Genomic DNA, 21,762 nt, shown 5'->3' with positions numbered 1-21,762 from the left:
GAGGAAAACACACACACACACACACCTGGCAACACCTGAGGAAAACACACACACACACACACCTGGCAACACCTGAGGAAAACACACACACACACACACACACACCTGGCAACACCTGAGGAAAACACACACACACACACACACACACCTGGCAACACCTGAGGAAAACACACACACACACACACCTGGCAACACCTGAGGAAAACACACACACACACACACACCAGGTCCAACCCTGGTCCTCAAGGCGAACTATCCTGCAGGTCGTCTCCCTGCTGCAGCTGATCCACATGAATGGCTCTTTAGCAGACCTGCGCAGAGCTTGTCAGAGAATAAGACCTGCAGGATAGTGGGCCTTGAGGACCAGGGTTGGGGACCTCTGCTCTACACCATGTCCTCTACGCTGCGTCTTCTACGCCATACTACCTTATTAACAGCTGTCATGGCAACACTCAGATGCTGTAACCGTGGTTTTCTTTACATGCAGATTGATTACTTCAACAACCAGATCATCGTGGATCTGGTGGAGCAGCAGCATAAAGGCATCATCTCCATCCTTGACGAGGCTTGTCTCACAGTTGGTAAAGTCACCGACACGGTCTGCCTGGACAGCATGGACTCCAAACTGGCTCAGCATCCTCACTACACCTCCCGCAAGGTGAGGACAGCTGCAGAAGCCAGCTGGTCCCAGCAGAGTCGGCTTTCTGCACAGAGCAGGACTTGATGATGATGATGATGATGATGAAACCGTGTGGGCAATAATTTGTGGAAGTTATTTTTGAACTTGTTAAAATAGTTTACATTTCCATTTGAGGATTATTATTTCTAATGTCTTTACTGGGAAGTCAGTTCCTACAGTTTGAAGCTTAACTTAAATAAAAGATGGGGGGTTGTCTTCATCTTTGAGCTCAGACTCAGAAGGAAGTGTTGATCTGATGTTGATTTGTCCTCCTCTGGCCTACTGTAACTCTGACTATCTTATTTTTAACCAGATGGCGACGCTCGTTTCCCTCTTCCTGGTGTAAAGATCTCAGAGTGATTGACTGTAAATTTCATGTGCATCAGATTGTAGATTGGACCTTAAACACACAAAAACCAAATCAGAGAAGAAACTGTTGAATACTTCAGATTCAGACACGTCATTATGATGTAATCTCACTTTGATTAATTTATTAACCCTTAGAACCTCCAGCAGATCTCCCCGAGGTCCATCTCTTCCATCACCAGGAGCGGTGGTGTGTAGCTCTGTGGGGTAAATGTGATGGATATTTAACCCTTTAGCTGATCTACAGAAGTTTTCCAGCATTTCTATCCCGTCCAGGAGGTTTACAATCCAGCCACTAAATGTAGTTTTATTCAGAGACTATCTGGTAAATCCACAATGATCCATGATAACAGCATTATTTATCACATTTCACCATAAAAACATCACCATCACTACTATGTTGCTAAGAGACCTCTATTTAGACCTGGACATGATGATGAAGCCACTTCCTGTCAGACTTTCCACCAATCAGAGAGCTTAGATTGACGGTAACGTCCAATCAGGAGCAGCCAAAGATCAACCTGTGAGCAGAAAGTTCTATGTGTGTGTGAAAAGAAGAATATGTGCTGGGATCAAAAGAAAGAAGAAAAGGAAGAACAAAAACCTTTGCAGTTTCAGATTTTAACCACCAGAGAGCAGCAGAGAGCTTCTCCTGGGCAGATATGATGGGAATCTTTATAAACAGCAGGACCTCTGAAAGATGAGCATCATCATCATCATCATCCTCTTTAAACTGGCGTCTTTAATCACTGGAAATATCTAAATGAATAAAATAATGGTTGTTTACTTTCAGAGCTCTTCTCATGTCTTCTCTTCATTTCAGCTCAGCCCCACTGACAAATCCATGGACTTCCAGAAACACTTCCGGATTCGCCACTACGCCGGAGACGTCACGTGAGTCACTCGCTTTTATTCCATCTGGAAGAATGACAGAAGTTCGATGTGTCAGACATATAATCTGAATATAGAGCTCAGCTTGTGGCAGCTGAATCAGTTTCTGACCCACCCACAGAACCGAAAATAACCGGGTTCACACCACAGACGTGTTCTCCTGAGCACGCAGCTTGTTGTATTAACCTTCAGCTACAAAGAAAATGTGTTTGAACAACATGCGTGTGTTTGTTTCTTACAATTATATTAACAAAAGTTAAACATCTGTTCAACCCTGACTTCAACAAGGAAGTGTTAAACCTGAAATATACCCATCCATCATCCATCCATCAACCATCCATTATCCATCCATCATCCATCCATCCATCATCATCCATCCATCATCCATCCATCCATCATCATCCATTCATCATCCATCCATTATCCATCCATCCATCCATCATCCATCCATCATCCATCCATCCATCATCATCCATTCATCATCCATCCATTATCCATCCATCCATCATCATCCATTCATCATCCATCCATTATCCATCCATCATCCATCCATCCATCATCCATCCATCCATCCATCCATCATCCATCCATCATCCATCCATTATCCATCCATCCATCCATCCATTCATCCATCCATCGAATATAATATTAATATAACTGAAACATTACAGGGTCATATTTCAGAGATTTGTTGTGTTGCTTTGCAAACTTGTGTAAATTCTTCATGTCTTAAAAGAAGATCTGATATTTTAGATTAATGCAGCTCCTTTTGTCGCTGTCTTTTAGGTTAGAAGTACATTTCTGTTCCCTTACGTACGTACATGGTAATGGTAAAAGGACAGCGCTTTTCCAGTCAGAGTGTTTTACACTACACGTCACATTCACACCCACATTCATACCCCGACAGACAGCTTCTGTGTGAATGATATGTTCCAGCAGGTCTGTCCGACCTGCGAACTCCACACTTCATTCATGTGAAAACAAATGAAATCAGATGATGCTGTGAAGGGAGGAGAATCTGCCTGTAAATACGTGGTATTTAACAGGATTAACGCTCACACATTTCCAAACATGCCATATCGCAACTTCCACGTCTGACAGTTGCTGCTGGATGGATCCCTCAGCTGCTGTTTCCAGATGATCCAGCAGTTTTTTCGTGAGGTTTACTGAGCTGATGTGCAAACGTACTTGACCAGAATTGCTCAAGATGTTTGGAGTACTGGAGCAGAAATGATTGGACAAATTAAATCATAAATCACATGTATGAGTGTAGAGCCTTCTTAGCTTTTAGCTCAGCTGCTGTCAGATGAGATGAAACCGTGTCCTGCTCCATCACTGCTCCGCTTCCTTAATGTGTTCACTGGATCTCAATGTGGCAACGACCAGATGAGGCCCGTCGCCAGCTCGTGCTCGCCGTGGCTGTGCTTCCCCAAGATCCCTGCAGCTCACGTGTACTGGCCTCAATCGGGTCAGGGGAAGGACATTAATGTGTCAAGGGGGCATGGAAGGAGGTTTGGAGGCAGCTGATGGGACAGTCGAGTCTCTGAGATTCAGATGTAATCGAGGAGAACTGCATCAAAATCTGAGACACACCAAAACACAAACTTAGAACTTTGGCTCCGTTTGCTTTTACCCCAAAATCATGAAAGAAAAATGTTTTATAAAGTCTGAAAAGACATGAAAAATGAAACCTCTGAGCCTTTTCATTACGTTCTATTATCATGACTAATCAGCCATTAAAAGTGATCAGATGCTTTCTGAAGGTTGTTTCATTTAGCTTCATGTTCTCCATGTTTGAACAGAGCTTCATATTAAAATATTACTCTGTGATATTTAATAGAAGAGCTTCAGCAGCGTGTTTCAGTAGCGTGTTTCAGTAACGCGTTTCAGTAGCGTGATTCAGTAACGCGTTTCAGTAGCCCTTTCAGTAGCGCGTTTCAGTAACGCATTTCAGTAGCCCTTTCAGTAGCGCGTTTGAGTAGCCCGTTTCAGTAGCGTGATTCAGTAACGCGTTTCAGTAACGCGTTTCAGTAACGCGTTTCAGTAACGCGTTTCAGTAGCCCGTTTCAGTAACGCGTTTCAGTAGCGCGTTTCAGTAACGCGTTTCAGTAGCGCGTTTCAGTAACGCGTTTCAGTAGCGCGTTTCAGTAGCGCGTTTCAGTAACGCGTTTCAGTAGCACATTTCAGTAGCGCGTTTCAGTAACGCGTTTCAGTAACGAGTTTCAGTAACGCGTTTCAGTAACGCGTTTCAGTAGTGCGTTTCAGTAGCGCGTTTCAGTTACGCTTTTCGGTAGCGCGTTTCAGTAGCGCGTTTCAGTAGCCCGTTTCAGTAACGCGTTTCAGTAACGAGTTTCAGTAACGCGTTTCAGTAACGCGTTTCAGTAGCGCGTTTCAGTAACGCGTTTCAGTAGCCCGTTTCAGTAGCGCGTTTCAGTAGCGCGTTTCAGTAACGCGTTTCAGTAACGAGTTTCAGTAGCGTGTTTCAGTAGCCCGTTTCAGTAGCGCGTTTCAGTAGCGAGTTTCAGTAGAGCGTTTCAGTAGCGCGTTTCAGTAACGCGTTTCAGTAGCGCGTTTCAGTAACGCGTTTCAGTAACGCGTTTCAGTAGCGCGTTTCAGTAGCGCGTTTCAGTAACGCGTTTCAGTAGCGCGTTTCAGTAGCGCGTTTCAGTAACGCGTTTCAGTAACGTGTTTCAGTAGTGCGTTTCAGTAGCGCGTTTCAGTTACGCTTTTCAGTAACGCGTTTCAGTAGCGCGTTTCAGTAACGCGTTTCAGTAGCCCGTTTCAGTAACGCGTTTCAGTAACGAGTTTCAGTAACGCGTTTCAGTAACGCGTTTCAGTAGCCCGTTTCAGTAACGCGTTTCAGTAGCGCGTTTCAGTAGCGCGTTTCAGTAACGCGTTTCAGTAGCGCGTTTCAGTAGCGCGTTTCAGTAACGCGTTTCAGTAGCGCGTTTCAGTAACGCGTTTCAGTAGCCCGTTTCAGTAGCGCGTTTCAGTAACGCGTTTCAGTAGCAAGTTTCAGTAGCGCGTTTCAGTAACGCGTTTCAGTAACGCGTTTCAGTAGCCCGTTTCAGTAGCGAGTTTCAGTAACGCGTTTCAGTAACGACTTTCAGTAGCCGTTTCAGTAACGAGTTTCAGTAGCGCGTTTCAGTAGCGCGTTTCAGTAACGCGTTTCAGTAGCGCGTTTCAGTAACGCGTTTCAATAACGTGTTTCAGTAGCCCGTTTCAGTAGGGCGTTTCAGTAGCACGTTTCAGTAGCGCGTTTCAGTAACGCGTTTCAGTAGTGCGTTTCAGTAGCGCGTTTCAGTTACGCTTTTCAGTAGCGCGTTTCAGTAACCCGTTTCAGTAGCGCGTTTCAGTAGCCCCTTTTAGTAACGCGTTTCAGTAGCCCGTTTCAGTAGCCCGTTTCAGTAGCGCGTTTCAGTAACGCGTTTCAGTAGCCCGTTTCAGTAGCGCGTTTCAGTAGCGCGTTTCAGTAGCGCGTTTCAGTAGCCCGTTTCAGTAGCGCGTTTCAGTAGCGCGTTTCAGTAACGCGTTTCAGTAACGAGTTTCAGTAGCGTGTTTCAGTAGCCCGTTTCAGTAGCGCGTTTCAGTAGCGAGTTTCAGTAGAGCGTTTCAGTAGCGCGTTTCAGTAACGCGTTTCAGTAGCGCGTTTCAGTAACGCGTTTCAGTAACGCGTTTCAGTAGCGCGTTTCAGTAGCGCGTTTCAGTAACGCGTTTCAGTAGCGCGTTTCAGTAGCGCGTTTCAGTAACGCGTTTCAGTAACGTGTTTCAGTAGTGCGTTTCAGTAGCGCGTTTCAGTTACGCTTTTCAGTAACGCGTTTCAGTAGCGCGTTTCAGTAACGCGTTTCAGTAGCCCGTTTCAGTAACGCGTTTCAGTAACGAGTTTCAGTAACGCGTTTCAGTAACGCGTTTCAGTAGCCCGTTTCAGTAACGCGTTTCAGTAGCGCGTTTCAGTAGCGCGTTTCAGTAACGCGTTTCAGTAGCGCGTTTCAGTAGCGCGTTTCAGTAACGCGTTTCAGTAGCGCGTTTCAGTAACGCGTTTCAGTAGCCCGTTTCAGTAGCGCGTTTCAGTAACGCGTTTCAGTAGCAAGTTTCAGTAGCGCGTTTCAGTAACGCGTTTCAGTAACGCGTTTCAGTAGCCCGTTTCAGTAGCGAGTTTCAGTAACGCGTTTCAGTAACGACTTTCAGTAGCCGTTTCAGTAACGAGTTTCAGTAGCGCGTTTCAGTAGCGCGTTTCAGTAACGCGTTTCAGTAGCGCGTTTCAGTAACGCGTTTCAATAACGTGTTTCAGTAGCCCGTTTCAGTAGGGCGTTTCAGTAGCACGTTTCAGTAGCGCGTTTCAGTAACGCGTTTCAGTAGTGCGTTTCAGTAGCGCGTTTCAGTTACGCTTTTCAGTAGCGCGTTTCAGTAGCGCGTTTCAGTAACCCGTTTCAGTAGCGCGTTTCAGTAGCCCCTTTTAGTAACGCGTTTCAGTAGCCCGTTTCAGTAGCCCGTTTCAGTAGCGCGTTTCAGTAACGCGTTTCAGTAGCCCGTTTCAGTAGCGCGTTTCAGTAGCGCGTTTCAGTAGCGCGTTTCAGTAGCCCGTTTCAGTAGCGCGTTTCAGTAGCCCGTTTCAGTAACGCATTTCAGTAGTGCGTTTCAGTAGCCCCTTTTAGTAACGCGTTTCAGTAGCCCGTTTCAGTAAGGCGTTTCAGTAGCGCGTTTCAGTAACGCGTTTCAGTAGCCCGTTTCAGTAGCCCGTTTCAGTAACGCGTTTCAGTAGCGCATTTCAGTAACGCGTTTCAGTAGTCCGTTTCAGTAGCGCGTTTCAGTAGCGCATTTCAGTAACGCGTTTCAGTAGCGCGTTTCAGTAGCGTGTTTCAGTAATGCTTTTAAGTAGCCTGTTTCAGTAACGCGTTTCAGTAACGAGTTTCAGTAACGCGTTTCAGTAGCGCGTTTCAGTAACGAGTTTCAGTAACGAGTTTCAGTAGCGCATTTCAGTAACGCGTTTCAGTAGCGCGTTTCAGTAACGCGTTTTAGTAACGCGTTTCAGTAGCCCGTTTCAGTAGTGCGTTTCAGTAGCTCGTTTCAGTAGCGCGTTTCAGTAACGCATTTCAGTAGTGCGTTTCAGTAACGCGTTTCAGTAACGCGTTTCAGTAGCCCCTTTTAGTAACGCGTTTCAGTAGCCCGTTTCAGTAAGGCGTTTCAGTAGCGCGTTTCAGTAACGCGTTTCAGTAGCCCGTTTCAGTAGCCCGTTTCAGTAACGCGTTTCAGTAGTGCATTTCAGTAGCGCGTTTCAGTTACGCTTTTCAGTAACACGTTTCAGTAGCGCGTTTCAGTAACGCGTTTCAGTAACGAGTTTCAGTAGCGCGTTTCAGTAGCGCATTTCAGTAGCGCATTTCAGTAACGAGTTTCAGTAACGCGTTTCAGTAGCCCGTTTCAGTAGTGCGTTTCAGTAGCTCGTTTCAGTAGCGCGTTTCAGTAGCGCGTTTCAGTTATGCTTTTCAGTAGCGCGTTTCAGTAGCGCGTTTCAGTAGCCCGTTTCAGTAGCGCGTTTCAGTAGCCCGTTTCAGTAGCGCGTTTCAGTAGCCCTTTTCAGTAACGCATTTCAGTAGTGCGTTTCAGTAACGCGTTTCAGTAGCCCCTTTTAGTAACGCGTTTCAGTAGCCCGTTTCAGTAAGGCGTTTCAGTAGCGCGTTTCAGTAACGCGTTTCAGTAGCCCGTTTCAGTAGCCCGTTTCAGTAGCCCGTTTCAGTAACGGGTTTCAGTAACCCGTTTCAGTAGCCCGTTTCAGTAATGAGTTTCAGTTACCCGTTTCAGTAACGCGTTTCAGTAGCCCGTTTCAGTAACGAGTTTCAGTAGTGCGTTTCAGTAGCGCGTTTCAGTTACGCTTTTCAGTAACACGTTTCAGTAGCGCGTTTCAGTAACGCGTTTCAGTAACGAGTTTCAGTAGCGCGTTTCAGTAGCGCATTTCAGTAGCGCGTTTCAGTAACGAGTTTCAGTAACGCGTTTCAGTAGCCCGTTTCAGTAGTGCGTTTCAGTAGCGCGTTTCAGTAGCGCGTTTCAGTAGCGCGTTTCAGTTATGCTTTTCAGTAGCGCGTTTCAGTAGCGCGTTTCAGTAGCCCGTTTCAGTAGCGCGTTTCAGTAGCCCGTTTCAGTAGCGCGTTTCAGTAGCCCGTTTCAGTAGCGCGTTTCAGTAGCCCTTTTCAGTAACGCATTTCAGTAGTGCGTTTCAGTAACGCGTTTCAGTAACCCGTTTCAGTAGCGCGTTTCAGTAGCCCCTTTTAGTAACGCGTTTCAGTAGCCCGTTTCAGTAAGGCGTTTCAGTAGCGCGTTTCAGTAACGCGTTTCAGTAACGCGTTTCAGTAGCCCGTTTCAGTAGCCCGTTTCAGTAACGCGTTTCAGTAACCCGTTTCAGGAGCGCGTTTCAGTAACACTTTTCAGTTGCATGTTTCAGTAGCGCGTTTCAGTAGCTCATTTCCTCACGTTTCCTCAAACAGGTTTTTGATGCATCTTTTAAAAAGAAAAATCCCAAATCAAAATGCTTAAAGGAATTAATAGTGCGAAGTTAGAATTTCAAAATAATAGTTATAAATAAAATAATAAAATACCAGCTGTTACACGTCCAGCAGGGTAAACACAATGAGGGCAGCCATGATAGGATGTTTTCTCTAAAAGTCGAGACATGGACAGCTTCGTGGACATCTGGACTGACAGCCTCAGACAGGTCCTGATGAAGGTTTCTCACTTATTCTGGTTTTCATGTTCGTCAGACACCAGAGCATCGATGTAAACCGATTTTACTCACTGAGAATCCACACTGGAAAATAAAACACTAATCAGGTTATAAGTTATCAAACGTTGGTAAATAAATCGCTTTTCTTCATCATCTTTAGGCTGCAGGGCCCCGTCTATGTGATCTGCTTGTTTTTTATTTCATTCATTAACTCTCGGCTCTTTAACCAGCATAACAAACATTACCTGCTGTGTCACGTTAAACTGGTCAAACGTGGATACGAAGAATTTAGTGTTGGACTGAAAACTTTTCACCCAGATTTACTGGGCTGTCGTTCTGATTAAATCCAGTTTCCCCTCCTGTTATATCAGGGGCCACCCAGCCCAGTAAAGGTGTTCTTCAGCCAAGAACTGTGCTCGTCCTTCCAGATTTCCTTCAGTAGTAAAGAAAATATCACAGTACTTTTTGTAGTGTGACCACATGCTGTTGTAAATGTAAAACTTTATTTAAAAAAATAAAAGAGCATTAAACATCTGCAGCTCATCCAGATGCTGCTGGAGTTTTAACCAGGACTAAGAGATCTGAACACATCACACCAGTTATAACATCTTTACACTGGTTTCCAGTTCGAACTGGTTTCCTGTCACAGAACAGATTTTAAACCCTTCTGATTGTTTACATCCCAGAATGGATAGTCCAGACCAGAGTCCAGACCAGGGTATCTGGAGTCCAGAGCCCAGACCAGGGTCCAGACCAGAGTCCAGACCAGGGTATCTGGAGTCCAGAGCCCAGACCAGGGTCCAGACCAGAGTCCAGACCAGGGTCCAGACCAGAATCCAGACCAGGGTCCAGACCAGGATCCACACCAGGGCTTAGACCAGAATCCAGACCAGGGTCCAGATCAGAATCCAGACCAGGGTCCAGATCAGAGTCCAGACCAGGGTCCAGACCAGAATCCAGACCAGGGTCCAGACCAGGATCCACACCAGGGCTTAGACCAGAATCCAGACCAGGGTCCAGATCAGAGTCCAGACCAGGGTCCAGACCAGAATCCAGACCAGAATCCAGACCAGGGTCCAGATCAGAGTCCAGACTAAAGATGGAGAAGCAGCATTTAGCTGTTCTGCTGCCAGTGGAGATGAAGCTTTCACCAAATGTAGACATTTTTAAATCCAGGTTAAAACATTTTTTTTCTCATGAAATCTTCACGGTAACTTTTAACTCATCTTGCTTTTAATCGTTTTAATGTAATTTATGATTTTATTGTGATTCTTGCTCTGTGTTGCTGCCTTTTATTATTTAAACTTTATTAAATAAACTGCTTTGCCTTAAGTTTTCTTAAAAACGTCTGTTCCGGCCTTCCAGTTAGAAGATTTATGTTTGCCGTCATGTCACACTGTTGTCCTGCCTTCATGCCGTTGATTGTGAGGGCTGTTTATTTGTGAACATGTCCGCTTGTACGCTGGTTTAGGAAGCACGGGACCGACTCGGATGAGCAGGAGAATGCTGCTGAGCAGTGGAAGCTCAGCTGGACCCAGCTGGACCTCCAGCTGAGCTTTTTGTCTGAAAACTGGACAGAAATCCAGCTGCTGTACATCTTGGACCCTGGCTGCTCTCATGTGGACATGGCGAGCTGGATAAGAGGACAGATGGCTGTCTGTCACTCTGCGTCCACGTCACCCGGCCTCGGCCCATCTCAGGGCCACGTCGGGTTCTCTCCAGCTGAGATGTCACCTCTAGCACCATCCGTCTCATCCTATCCCATCTGAGGCTAAATATACCCTCATCCTCGCCACCCGCGGCCCCTCCCTCTCCTCCGCTGTCACCAAACCACCACTATCACAAGCTTTGACCTACTTTACTCCCTCCTCCTCTTCCTTGTCTCTCTTTCTGCTTCCACTTTTCATGCCTCAGTGCTGCAGCCCTCACCTGACTCCGCTGTCCACACTTTTTATTCCCTGCAGCATTGCAGCCTGCACATGCAGCACTTTGAGGAAATAAAACTTCCTGCACCACTATATCTATCCTGTCCCGTTCACCTTGCACCAGCCTCAGCTTCTTATCTGAAGCTTGTTTGAGTATTTCTCAGCTTCCGTCTCTCTTCGCTGTGCTCCTCAGAATCTGGTCAGGTGATTTTAGGCGTCCCTGGGCCACATCTGTCAGGCCGTCGTCCTCCCGTGCGCCTGCAGATGTGACATGCAAGGACACGGCCATGCACAGAGCTGTGCACGTGACTTGCTGAGCATTTGTGCTTTTCTGTTTGTCAGAGAGGGAGGCTGAGGGCATGAATGTGAGTGGAAGGGAGGTGGTCACAGGTTTAATTATAAAGATTTTTACATCAGTGTTCTTAAAAATTCTCTTTAACATAGAAGATTAAATAATTATTTTTCAATGTTTTAAACTTAGTGTGAGTCTGTTGGAGAGCAGCTGTGTCAAAACATCCATCACTTAAAGCAAAGTTCTGACTTCCTGTATCTTCTGGGTTGTTGGGTTGGTCTGAGGATGGCTGAAATTTCTACTCATAGCCATCTCCAGGGTTTCCAGAGATGGTCTGAAGAAGAGAAAACATCCAGAGCAGCAGTTATCTGGACCAGGAAGCAGCAGAAGACACACCGGGTTCCTCCTGTCAGCTAAGAACAGGAAACTGAGGCTACAATTCACACACACTCACCAACACTGGACAATAGAAGATGGAGAAACGTTGCTGGTCTGATGAGTCTCCATTTCAGCTCCACATTCAGATGTTAGGCTCAGAATCTGCTGGAAACATCATGAAAACATGGATCCATCCTGCCTTGGATCAACGCTTCAGGCTGCTGCTGGTGTGATGGTGGGGGGAGATTTTCTTGGCCCACTTTGGGCCCCTTAGTACCAACGTGTCCTGGTTTAACCAGCACAGCCTACCTGAGTATTGTTGCTGACCATGTCCATCCCTTTATGACCACAGTGGAGCATCTTCTGATGCTACTTCCAGCAGGATAATGCACCATGTCACAAAGCTCAGATCATCTCCACCTGCTTTCTAGAACATGACGATGAGTTCACTGGACTCCAACGGCCTCCACAGCCACCAGATCTCAGTCCAGTAGAGCAGCTTTGGGATGTGGTGGAACGGGAGATTCTCATCATGGATGCAGCCGACAAACCTGCAGCAACTGTGTGATGCTGTCATGTCAATATGGAGAAAAACCTCTGAGGAAGGTTTCCACCACCTGCTTCATCTATCACACCAGGATTAACCCTTTTATGCCTCGCGACAAGCCTCTGCTGGTCTTTTTAAATTTAATTTCATTCTCTTTTATTGATTCATTTAAGGTTTAATATAAGATTTAATCATTTATTTTTTTCATTTACTTTTATTTATGTATTAAATAATATATATTATAATATTAATATGAATTCATATTTGTTATTAATAATTTATGTAATATTTAATTGTATTTGTTTGCTGGTTATTTTCTTACTGTATTTATTTTGTTTTTGTACGACTGTAAATAATTCAGGTGTTCAGGGGTGAAAGCGCTCCTGAAGATGACCGGATGTGTGCATGTGTGGATATTAATATATCCATATATAATATATCCATATACAAGAACACACATAGAAGTGTTTCCATCATGGGAGAGGAGGTGGAGGTGGTGGAGGAATACAAGTACCTTGGAGTTCAGCTGGACAACAGACTTGAGTGGAAAAGCAACACTGAGTACATTTACAAGAAAGGTCAGAGCAGACTCTACTTCTTAAGGAAGCTGAGATCTTTTAACGTCTGCACCAAAATGTTGCAAATGTTCTACAGGTCTGTTGTTGAAAGTGCAATCAGCTTTGCAGCAATCTGCTGGGGCAGCGGCATCAGAACCAGAGACTTGAAAAGAATTAACAAACTGATCAAGAAAGCCGGTTCTGTGCTTGGAGTAACTCTGGAGCCGCTGGAGTTGATCATCAAAAAAAGAATTCTGTACAAGCTGACGAAGATAATGGAAGATCCTTCACACCCCCTACACAACGCCGTGACGAAACAACAGAGTGTGTTCAGTGGGAGGCTTGTTCAAGTCCGATGCAAGACAGAGAGATACAGAAGATCCTTCCTTCCAGCAGCTATCAGGCTGAAGAACAAAGCCCTTAATTAATTAATGTGATTGTTTTACTAAAAAATTACTACTACTACAATATTGAATTTCCCTTTGGGATTAATAAAGTATTTTTCATTTCATTTCATTTCATTACAACTTAGAAAGTTATTCTAAGGAAGTCATCTGATGACTGATCTATCCTGAAGTTAAAGTTAAAGAATATTTTTCAGGCCTTCATTCAGACCGGAGATGGACGGTAAAAAGCTGCTGCTTGGTCCCCTCCGTTCTGTACATGGAGGCCACATCTTCAATTCCAATTCATGGGCTCATAATTTGTTTTGAAATTATCCTTTATAAAGGTAAAAAGAGCTTTGATTTCAGAAAAACCCAAATATGTCCATGAATGGCTGTTAGATAAATGAGATTATAGGTTTGGGTCTAACTGTCCTTTTCTTAGTAAATAAATAACGAGCTGACTTGGCTGAAAGCTGTGCTCGTCTTTACAGGTGGATCTCTTTTATTCTTATTTTGTCCGTCTGGTCAGTATTTCCTCTGTATGGTCATGTGACTGGTAAACAGCTGGACTTCTTTCGGTCAACACCAGCTGTTTATTTTCTTCAGTTTGCTGCAGTATTATGCAGAAATGTCATGTTCTTCACCTTTACTCAGTCGCATCTGGTCATTCTTCAGTTTAAGCCAATTAGAAACTGTATTTTTATCATAATTCTGTATAAAAAGCTGAACTTCTCTCTGGACTGTTTATGACCACATGTCAGCATCCAGACTGGACACCTTGTGTAAATGAGGAAAAAAGGGTGGAGGGGTTTGCTTCTTACACCACGCCGGGCGGCTCCTCCGCGGCCGGGCGACACCCCTGCGGTCGGGTGGCTCCCCCGCGGCCGGGCGGCTCCCCCGCGGCCGGGCGGCTCCCCTGCAGCTTCTGTAACCGAGCCTCGCAGTGCTCCATGACCTCCAGCTGATCCTGCATCCAAACTCACCGAGCAGTCTGTGTGAAAGGCAGACAGGGAATGATGGGAATGTTGTCTGCACACGAGCCGAGGAGAGAAATTCACCATGTTCCTGGTTTCAGAAGCAGTGAAACCATCGACTTTTGAGCTTCTCTTTCTTTGACATCCTTTTGGAGCTCTTCTCATCATTTTCCTTGTGCGTCTCTTGCAGATATTCCGTTGAAGGTTTTCTGGACAAAAACAAGGATCTGCTTTTCCAGGATTTCAAGCGTCTGATGTTCAACAGGTCCGAAGAACACGTCACTGACAGTTTTTCCAAAACCAGCATTCTGGGTTAAAAGTATAAATAGTTTGCTGGTCACTCTGCGTTAGCCTAGTTAACGCTCTGCTTTTTCCTGCGATAGTGCCAATCCAGTCCTGAAGGAGATGTGGCCAGATGGTCAGCTGAGCATCACGGAGGTCACCAAGAGACCTCAGACCGCCGCCACCCTCTTCAAGAACTCCATAGTGGCTTTGGTTGATAAACTGGCCTGTAAGGTCAGTATCAAGACTACTTCCTCTGAACTCAACTTCTGATCATTTAATTCCCACAAATCCAGTTTAAAAATGCTGCTGGCTGGACATCAGCAGGTTATAGATGTTTTCTAAAAATGCTTTAATTTGAGTCATTTTGGTCAGGAACAGTTATCATGAAATGATTATAAATTCACTTCATTCAAATTTCAGCTACTTTGTCTTCCATCAGCCAGTTTTCTAAAAGTTCCCTGAAAATCAAATTGCTCATTTCGTTCACATTTTACATTTTAAAATGTACGTCATGTCTTTAGGGGAAAAATGAAAAGGTAAGCCTGTGAGAGAAAAAGTGTTTAGTGAGATAATTCCATGTTCCAAGATTGTGATGATTCGGACGTCCACCATGATGAGTAGGAGGTAGCAGCCTATGGCAGCATAACTAAGGGATGGCTAGACCACCTCTAACTGTAAGACTCATTGGAAAGGACAGTTTGAAGCCTGACCTGCAGGTAGAGAGGGTGTCTGTACTTCAAGACTGCAGAACCAGAAGCTTCAGTTTCATAACACTTCGTAGAAATACAAATTATTATTATATAATCACACTAGTTCTGTTAGGTCCGCCTCCATGGATGGTACGGTTTGTTTAGAGCTTATTCACACCAAGCGCAGCCTCCGCCGGTAAAATGTGAAGCCTATGCAGAAGTACAAAAAATTGCAGTTCCCCCCTCATCCACTAGGGGCTCCAAAACAGAGCAAATCCCCAGAGACATAAAGAGAGGAAGTGATGAAGATCACATTAAGGATGTCTGGCTGCCTCCTGCTGCTTCTTCTACATAAATTCATTTCATTCACCAGCTAAATGAACTCTTTAATCCTAGAAAACCGTTTCATGTTTAATCAAGTTCAGATCAAACTGTTAGCTAGATGTTAGCGTGAAACTTCTCAAGTTGACCAAAAATGTCTATAAGTGCTCTGAAACTTTGTTTCTAAAAATAAAATATTCATTAAATGTTTTTATTAGCTAGTCTGCTAGTTTTTATTAGCGGAGTTGGACTGTTTTCTCTGTTCACTGTTTTATCTTTGTGTAAAACAAAAAAACAAACAAACAAAAAAAAATCTAAGATTTATAATTACAGAAAAGTGTAAAACAAAAAAACAAACATTTAGTTTAACCTAAGATGTTCCTTCCATCCTGCTACACGTCTAACAGACTTACTGTAGTTTTTAGGGTTTTTAAAACCCAGAAAAACTGCGACATGTTATTTAATTTTATTGTTTGCACTGTTTTTTATTGGAAAGCACTTTGGTCACCTTTCAGTAAAGCACTAAATAATTTGATTAACTGATGTTTCCTGTAAAATCTGGCAGTTCCAGCTTTGTGGAAACCAGGTTGGAACCATGGATCCCAATTAAATCACACAACAGCGATATAACAGCCAATTTTGTCTTTAAGGTGTTGTGTCTTCTTCTTTGACACTAACAGGCAGTTCACACCAAACCAGCTTCATCTGTAATTTTATTTTCTGATTCAAATGTTTGGTTCAGATTTTCTCCACATTCGGACAGAAACAGTCCAGCATCTGTGGGATCGTAACTCATCTACAGAGACGACAGCCTTCCAGCTTGAACGCGTCTCGGCTGCATGCTTCCTGCAGCAGCGTTGGTGGATTGCATCCTGTCTCGCTGTGGGGAGGTCGGGGGTGTGCTGGACAACAAAATGTGCTGCTCACCTGCTCTGGCTGACCGAAGGCCAGCATGTCCTGCACCTGAGCTCAGCCTCTTTTCAGTTAAAACTCAGACTTATTTATTTTTGCTTTTATTCTATAAAGACATTTATAAAATAGTGTATAATATTTTTAATATAAAGATTTATTATTATTATTATTTAGTTTATAATATAAATATATATTCTTTATATTATAAACATGAATAGATCATGTTTTTTATATTCTATAAAAATCAGTCCATTCATTTTCTGTATCGTCTGGTCCAGTTCAGATCGCGGGAAAGCTGGAGTCCATCCCAGCAATTATCAGGCGAGAGGCAGGTTCACCTGGGCAGGTACACCTGGGCAGGTCGCCAGTTCATCACAGGCCTATAAAAATGATACAATAATATCTATAAAATCTATATATCTATTCTGTAGAAATATACTTTTCTTTTCCCGTTCGTTAATGAGGCAAACTTGGTAATTATAATGTTCATATATATATATATATTAAATTATGTATTAGTTTTAGTGCTGGGCATGGTAACACGTTAATGCATTAATTAATTAGCACAGTTAATTATTTTACAGTGTCAGTTTTTTTTTTCTCTTTCAAACTTCTTGCTACTGGCTCTGAACCAAAGGAACTTCATGCAGAGGCTGCATCCAGGCCTCTTCCTCCATGTCTGGTCCTACTGCAGCAGCTTTATTAACATGAAGAGATGTTTTCTGTCTGGAATTTAAGAAAAGCTCCGTTCACTCTGCAACTCAATTCTGAGTTTTTTGACCATATGTGACTCATATTGGTATTTTTAAATGACAGTCTGAGCAGTGGCCGGTTTCATATGGAGTCCTAGATCGACTATGTTTCGATCTGTGAAGCTAAACAGTCAAGTTAAGAATGCAAAGTTAGAGAATTTATAGGCCAAACCAGGCGGCGCTTAGATCCTGTAGAACAGAAAGACAGAAAGTTTCTGGAAGTCTAAGGTCATTAACAATCTTTAAAAGGCCGTCTCGGTACCGGGGTTTGTCCTGGTTTTACTGAAAAACGGTGAGTTGGATACAGATCAATAATTATCAAGAATGTTTGGATCTAAATTCCTCTTCTTCAGAAGGGGCCTCATCACCACCGTTCAACAGGCAGATGGGAAGACGCCTGTCTGAAGGGAGTTTACCATGTCTAAAAGCTCAGGCTCAAAGAAACCATAAAATGTTTTAAAGTGATGTGGGAACTGGGTCTAAGAGACAGGCTGTTGGGTTTAGTTGGGAGAAAACTCGACCAAGCATCTTTGCATCAACCAGGACAAACTCCAGTGTTCCCTCGGGTAAAAACAAAGCTTCATGTATGTCAAAGTCAACATGTGGTTGGGATAAAAGCCTGGATTTATTAGCATTGATTTTACTTCTGAAGTGGTCTGTAAAGTCCGCTCTTGCAGCGTCTGATGCAGGCATGGAGGACGTGTTAAAATCTGAAACCCAGAGATTCCCAGATGTTCCTCTGGTCCTTTGGCATCTCCAGCTCCCGTCAGTCCCGAACCTCCAGTGAAAAATCCTGCACAATTAGTCGTATCTGAACTTCTCTTGATGCTTTATCCCAGAACTAAACGTCTTTAGTTGCCTGATCTCTGTTGAGGCCTCTGTAGTTGGTAAAACAGTCTCATCAGTCAATAAAATCCACTCCGGTTCAGGACTCTGACTAACCTCGTGTTTAATAGTTTGAGGTGTTGCACAAACTCTTTTTATATCTGTTAACCGTTAAAGGACAAAAAAATCCCATGTTCAATGAAGATAATTCTGTCTCTGATCCATTAATTCCAGAACAAAAGTTTCCCACATAAAAAGCCAACTGTGGGATAAATGGGATTCCTCCAGCTGTCTGGGATGTCATGGGACACGCTTCAGCTGAATGTCAGTATGCAAACTAATGCATGAGCCACTGGAAATGATTTAATGATGTGATCCTGCTCTGATCTGTGCTGCATATTTAATATTCTGCAAGAGATAATAACACATGTTTAAAGATGAGGCTCTTCACAGGCCTGCAGCCAAACAACGCTGCATGAAGTCGGCCAAGGAGCCGTCGTGTCTAACCTGCCTTATGCCTCACGGCTACATTCAACCTGCAGGTCTTAAAGCTCAAATCAGATTTTTTAAATGAAGGATGTCGCATAGCGCGTAGTGTTGACGTAGTGATGGATGCTTCATGTCTGTTTATCTGTGGAAGTTCGTGCTCACTCTGAACCAATAAAATCACTTCATGAATGAAAGGAGATGGAGAAAAAGGTGAGCACGGATGTTAACCATGGCTCCCACTTCTGCAGAGTCCTGCACGGTCTAGTTTCACCAACCTGCACCCGCCTGAACCCACTAGGATGATCACCAAACCCGACCCGTGGATGTCTTCCAGAGAAATCTGGACCATGGGGGACATAAAACCCAACCCGACCCTCACAGAAATGCTGTGGGTTGCCGAGTCGCTGCTGGTTGCCGAGTCACTGCGGGTTGCCGAGTTGCTGCAGGTTGCCAAGTCGCCACAGGTTGTCGAGTTGGCGTTGGTTGCCGAGTCGCTGCTGGTTGCCGAGTCACTGCGGGTTGCTGAGTTGCTGCAGGTTGGCAAGTCGCCACAGGTTGCCGAGTTGGCATTGGTTGCCGAGTTGCTGCTGGTTGCCGAGTCACTGCGGGTTGCTGAGTTGCTGCAGGTTGGCAAGTCGCCACAGGTTGCCGAGTTGGCGTTGCTTGCCGAGTCGCTGCTGGTTGCCGAGTCACTGCGGGTTGCTGAGTTGCTGGGTTGCTGAGTTGCTGCAGGTTGGCAAGTCGCCACAGGTTGCCGAGTTGCCATTGGTTGCCGAGTTGCTGCTGGTTGCCCAATTGCCACGGGTTGCCGAGTCGCCACGGGTTGCCATGGGTTGCCGAGTCACTGCGGGTTGCCGTGGGTTTTCGGTTTTCGTCTTGTTTTCGGGGTCTGATTCGGGCTTAAACGTGAACGGCTGTATGTTTTGTGTTGACATTGTTTACTGAATATTTATATTACTTGACGAGTTCTGCCAGCGTTTCTTTGATGAAAACAGGGCGCACTTCTGACAACTACTCCTGGTAGTTGACCAATCAGAGGCAACCTGCATCACGGGAAGGTGGGGCTTAGGGCGGAAGAGTCTCATTCTGCTTGTTTCTGGCAGAGGCTGATCTGACAGCCTACGGACAGGATCGATATAAAATGAATAAAGGGGTTTGTAAAAAATGCAGGATTAATTCCTGCACTCGGGACCACAATGATTTCCCAGAGCGCTTCTAGAGCGCCGCCTTCTGGTGATTCCTGGAATTTCAAGGACCAGAATGAAACTGGCCTTCAACTTCAGATCTTTATTGTTTTTGCTAGTTTAATTTCAGTTGTTTCCATTGCTGTGTCCTGTTTTTAGGAGCCGTACTACGTGCGATGCATAAAACCCAACGAGATGAAGTCGCCGGTGCTGTTTGACGACGCCCGCTGCCAGCACCAGGTGGCTTACCTGGGCCTTCTGGAGAACGTGATGGTCCGCAGGGCTGGCTTTGCCTACAGGCAGCCATACGCTCGCTTCCTGCAGCGGTAAGAGAATCAACATGTCTTACTTTCTGGGCCATAATCCCTGATTCTAACACTGATTGTTGTCCAGGTATAAAATGACGTGTGAATACACCTGGCCGAACCACCTGATGGACTCAGACAGGGATGCCGTGGAGGCCATCATCACGCAACACGGTTTCCAGGACGATGTGGCGTATGGTCATACCAAGCTGTTTGTACGAACGCCACGCTCTCTCTTCACCCTGGAGCAGGAACGAGCCGCCCTCATCCCCATCCTGGTGCTCTTCCTGCAGAAGGTCAGCCATCATCATCGTCACCGCAGTTTCTGTTGTGTGTTTGTTTCAATAACAATATTTTTTCTCCTGAAAGACTTGAGAGAACGATGAGATGAGAAAAGGTTTGGTCACTGTTGGTCTGTGTGTTATTTCTACAAAGTTCTGTTAGTAATAAATTCTGCTTTCTTCTTCTGGTCGACCTTTATGCTGCTAAATCTATTCATACATTCATTTTACATCATTTTACCTCCCAGTCTGACAGCTGCTACACACTGGTTTGTACTGGGATTAAAAGCTGTTACAGACTGGTTTATACTGGGATTAAAAGCTGCTACAGACTGGTTTATACTGGGATTAAAAGCTGCTACAGACTGGTTTATACTGGGATTAAAAGCTGCTACAGACTGGTTTATACTGGGATTAAAAGCTGCTACAGACTGGTTTATACTGGGATTAAAAGCTGCTACACACTGGTTTATACTGGGATTAAAAGCTGTTACACACTGGTTTATACTGGGATTAAAAGCTGCTACAGACTGGTTTATACTGGGATTAAAAGCTGTTACAGACTGGTTTATACTGGGATTAAAAGCTGCTACAGACTGGTTTATACTGGGATTAAAAGCTGTTACACACTGGTTTATACTGGGATTAAAAGCTGTTACAGACTGGTTTATACTGGGATTAAAAGCTGCTACACACTGGTTTATACTGGGATTAAAAGCTGCTACACACTGGTTTATACTGGGATTAAAAGCTGCTACAGACTGGTTTATACTGGGATTAAAAGCTGCTACAGACTGGTTTATACTGGGATTAAAAGCTGCTACAGACTGGTTTATACTGGGATTAAAAGCTGTTACAGACTGGTTTATACTGGGATTAAAAGCTGTTACAGACTGGTTTATACTGGGATTAAAAGCTGCTACACACTGGTTTATACTGGGATTAAAAGCTGCTACAGACTGGTTTATACTGGGATTAAAAGCTGCTACAGACTGGTTTATACTGGGATTAAAAGCTGCTACAGACTGGTTTATACTGGGATTAAAAGCTGTTACACACTGGTTTATACTGGGATTAAAAGCTGTTACAGACTGGTTTATACTGGGATTAAAAGCTGCTACACACTGGTTTATACTGGGATTAAAAGCTGCTACACACTGGTTTATACTGGGATTAAAAGCTGTTACACACTGGTTTATACTGGGATTAAAAGCTGCTACACACTGGTTTATACTGGTATTAAAAGCTGCTACAGACTGGTTTATACTGGGATTAAAAGCTGTTACAGACTGGTTTATAATGGGATTAAAAGCTGTTACAGACTGGTTTATACTGGGATTAAAAGCTGCTACAGACTGGTTTATACTGGGATTAAAAGCTGTTACAGACTGGTTTATACTGGGATTAAAAGCTGCTACAGACTGGTTTATACTGGGATTAAAAGCTGCTACAGACTGGTTTATACTGGGAGTAAAAGCTGCTACAGACTGGTTTATACTGGGATTAAAAGCTGCTACAGACTGGTTTATACTGGGATTAAAAGCTGCTATACACTGGTTTATACTGGGATTAAAAGCTGCTACAGACTGGTTTATACTGGGATTAAAAGCTGCTACAGACTGGTTTATACTGGGATTAAAAGCTGCTACAGACTGGTATATACTGGGATTAAAAGCTGCTACAGACTGGTTTATACTGGGATTAAAAGCTGCTACAGACTGGTATATACTGGGATTAAAAGCTGCTACAGACTGGTTTATACTGGGATTAAAAGATGCTACAGACTGGTTTATACTGGGATTAAAAGCTGCTACAGACTGGTTTATACTGGGATTAAAAGCTGCTACAGACTGGTTTATACTGGGATTAAAAGCTGCTACAGACTGGTTTATACTGGGATTAAAAGCTGCTACACACTGGTTTATACTGGGATTAAAAGCTGCTACAGACTGGTTTATACTGGGATTAAAAGATGCTACAGACTGGTTTATACTGGGATTAAAAGCTGC

General features: G+C 44.2%; 1 protein-coding gene across 2 annotated transcripts in view; it reads left to right on the top strand.

Annotated features, from left to right (window-relative positions):
* The window catches only part of myo1g (myosin IG), an 81,525-nt gene that overhangs the window by 16,433 nt on the left and 43,330 nt on the right, over window positions 1-21,762 (top strand). For both annotated transcript variants that reach the window (XM_042011948.1, XM_042011947.1), the window contains exons 11-16: window positions 488-658; window positions 1,869-1,939; window positions 13,901-13,975; window positions 14,094-14,226; window positions 19,327-19,493; window positions 19,561-19,768. In XM_042011948.1, coding sequence (XP_041867882.1) covers window positions 488-658; window positions 1,869-1,939; window positions 13,901-13,975; window positions 14,094-14,226; window positions 19,327-19,493; window positions 19,561-19,768 — 825 coding nt within the window. The remainder of the gene's footprint in view (window positions 1-487; window positions 659-1,868; window positions 1,940-13,900; window positions 13,976-14,093; window positions 14,227-19,326; window positions 19,494-19,560; window positions 19,769-21,762) is intronic.

This window comes from Melanotaenia boesemani, chromosome 17 (genome assembly GCF_017639745.1).
Source record: "Melanotaenia boesemani isolate fMelBoe1 chromosome 17, fMelBoe1.pri, whole genome shotgun sequence".
NCBI classification, from domain to species: domain Eukaryota; kingdom Metazoa; phylum Chordata; class Actinopteri; order Atheriniformes; family Melanotaeniidae; genus Melanotaenia; species Melanotaenia boesemani.
The sequence above is the reverse complement of the archived record's forward strand: the minus strand, read 5'-3'. Positions and strand labels throughout refer to the sequence as shown.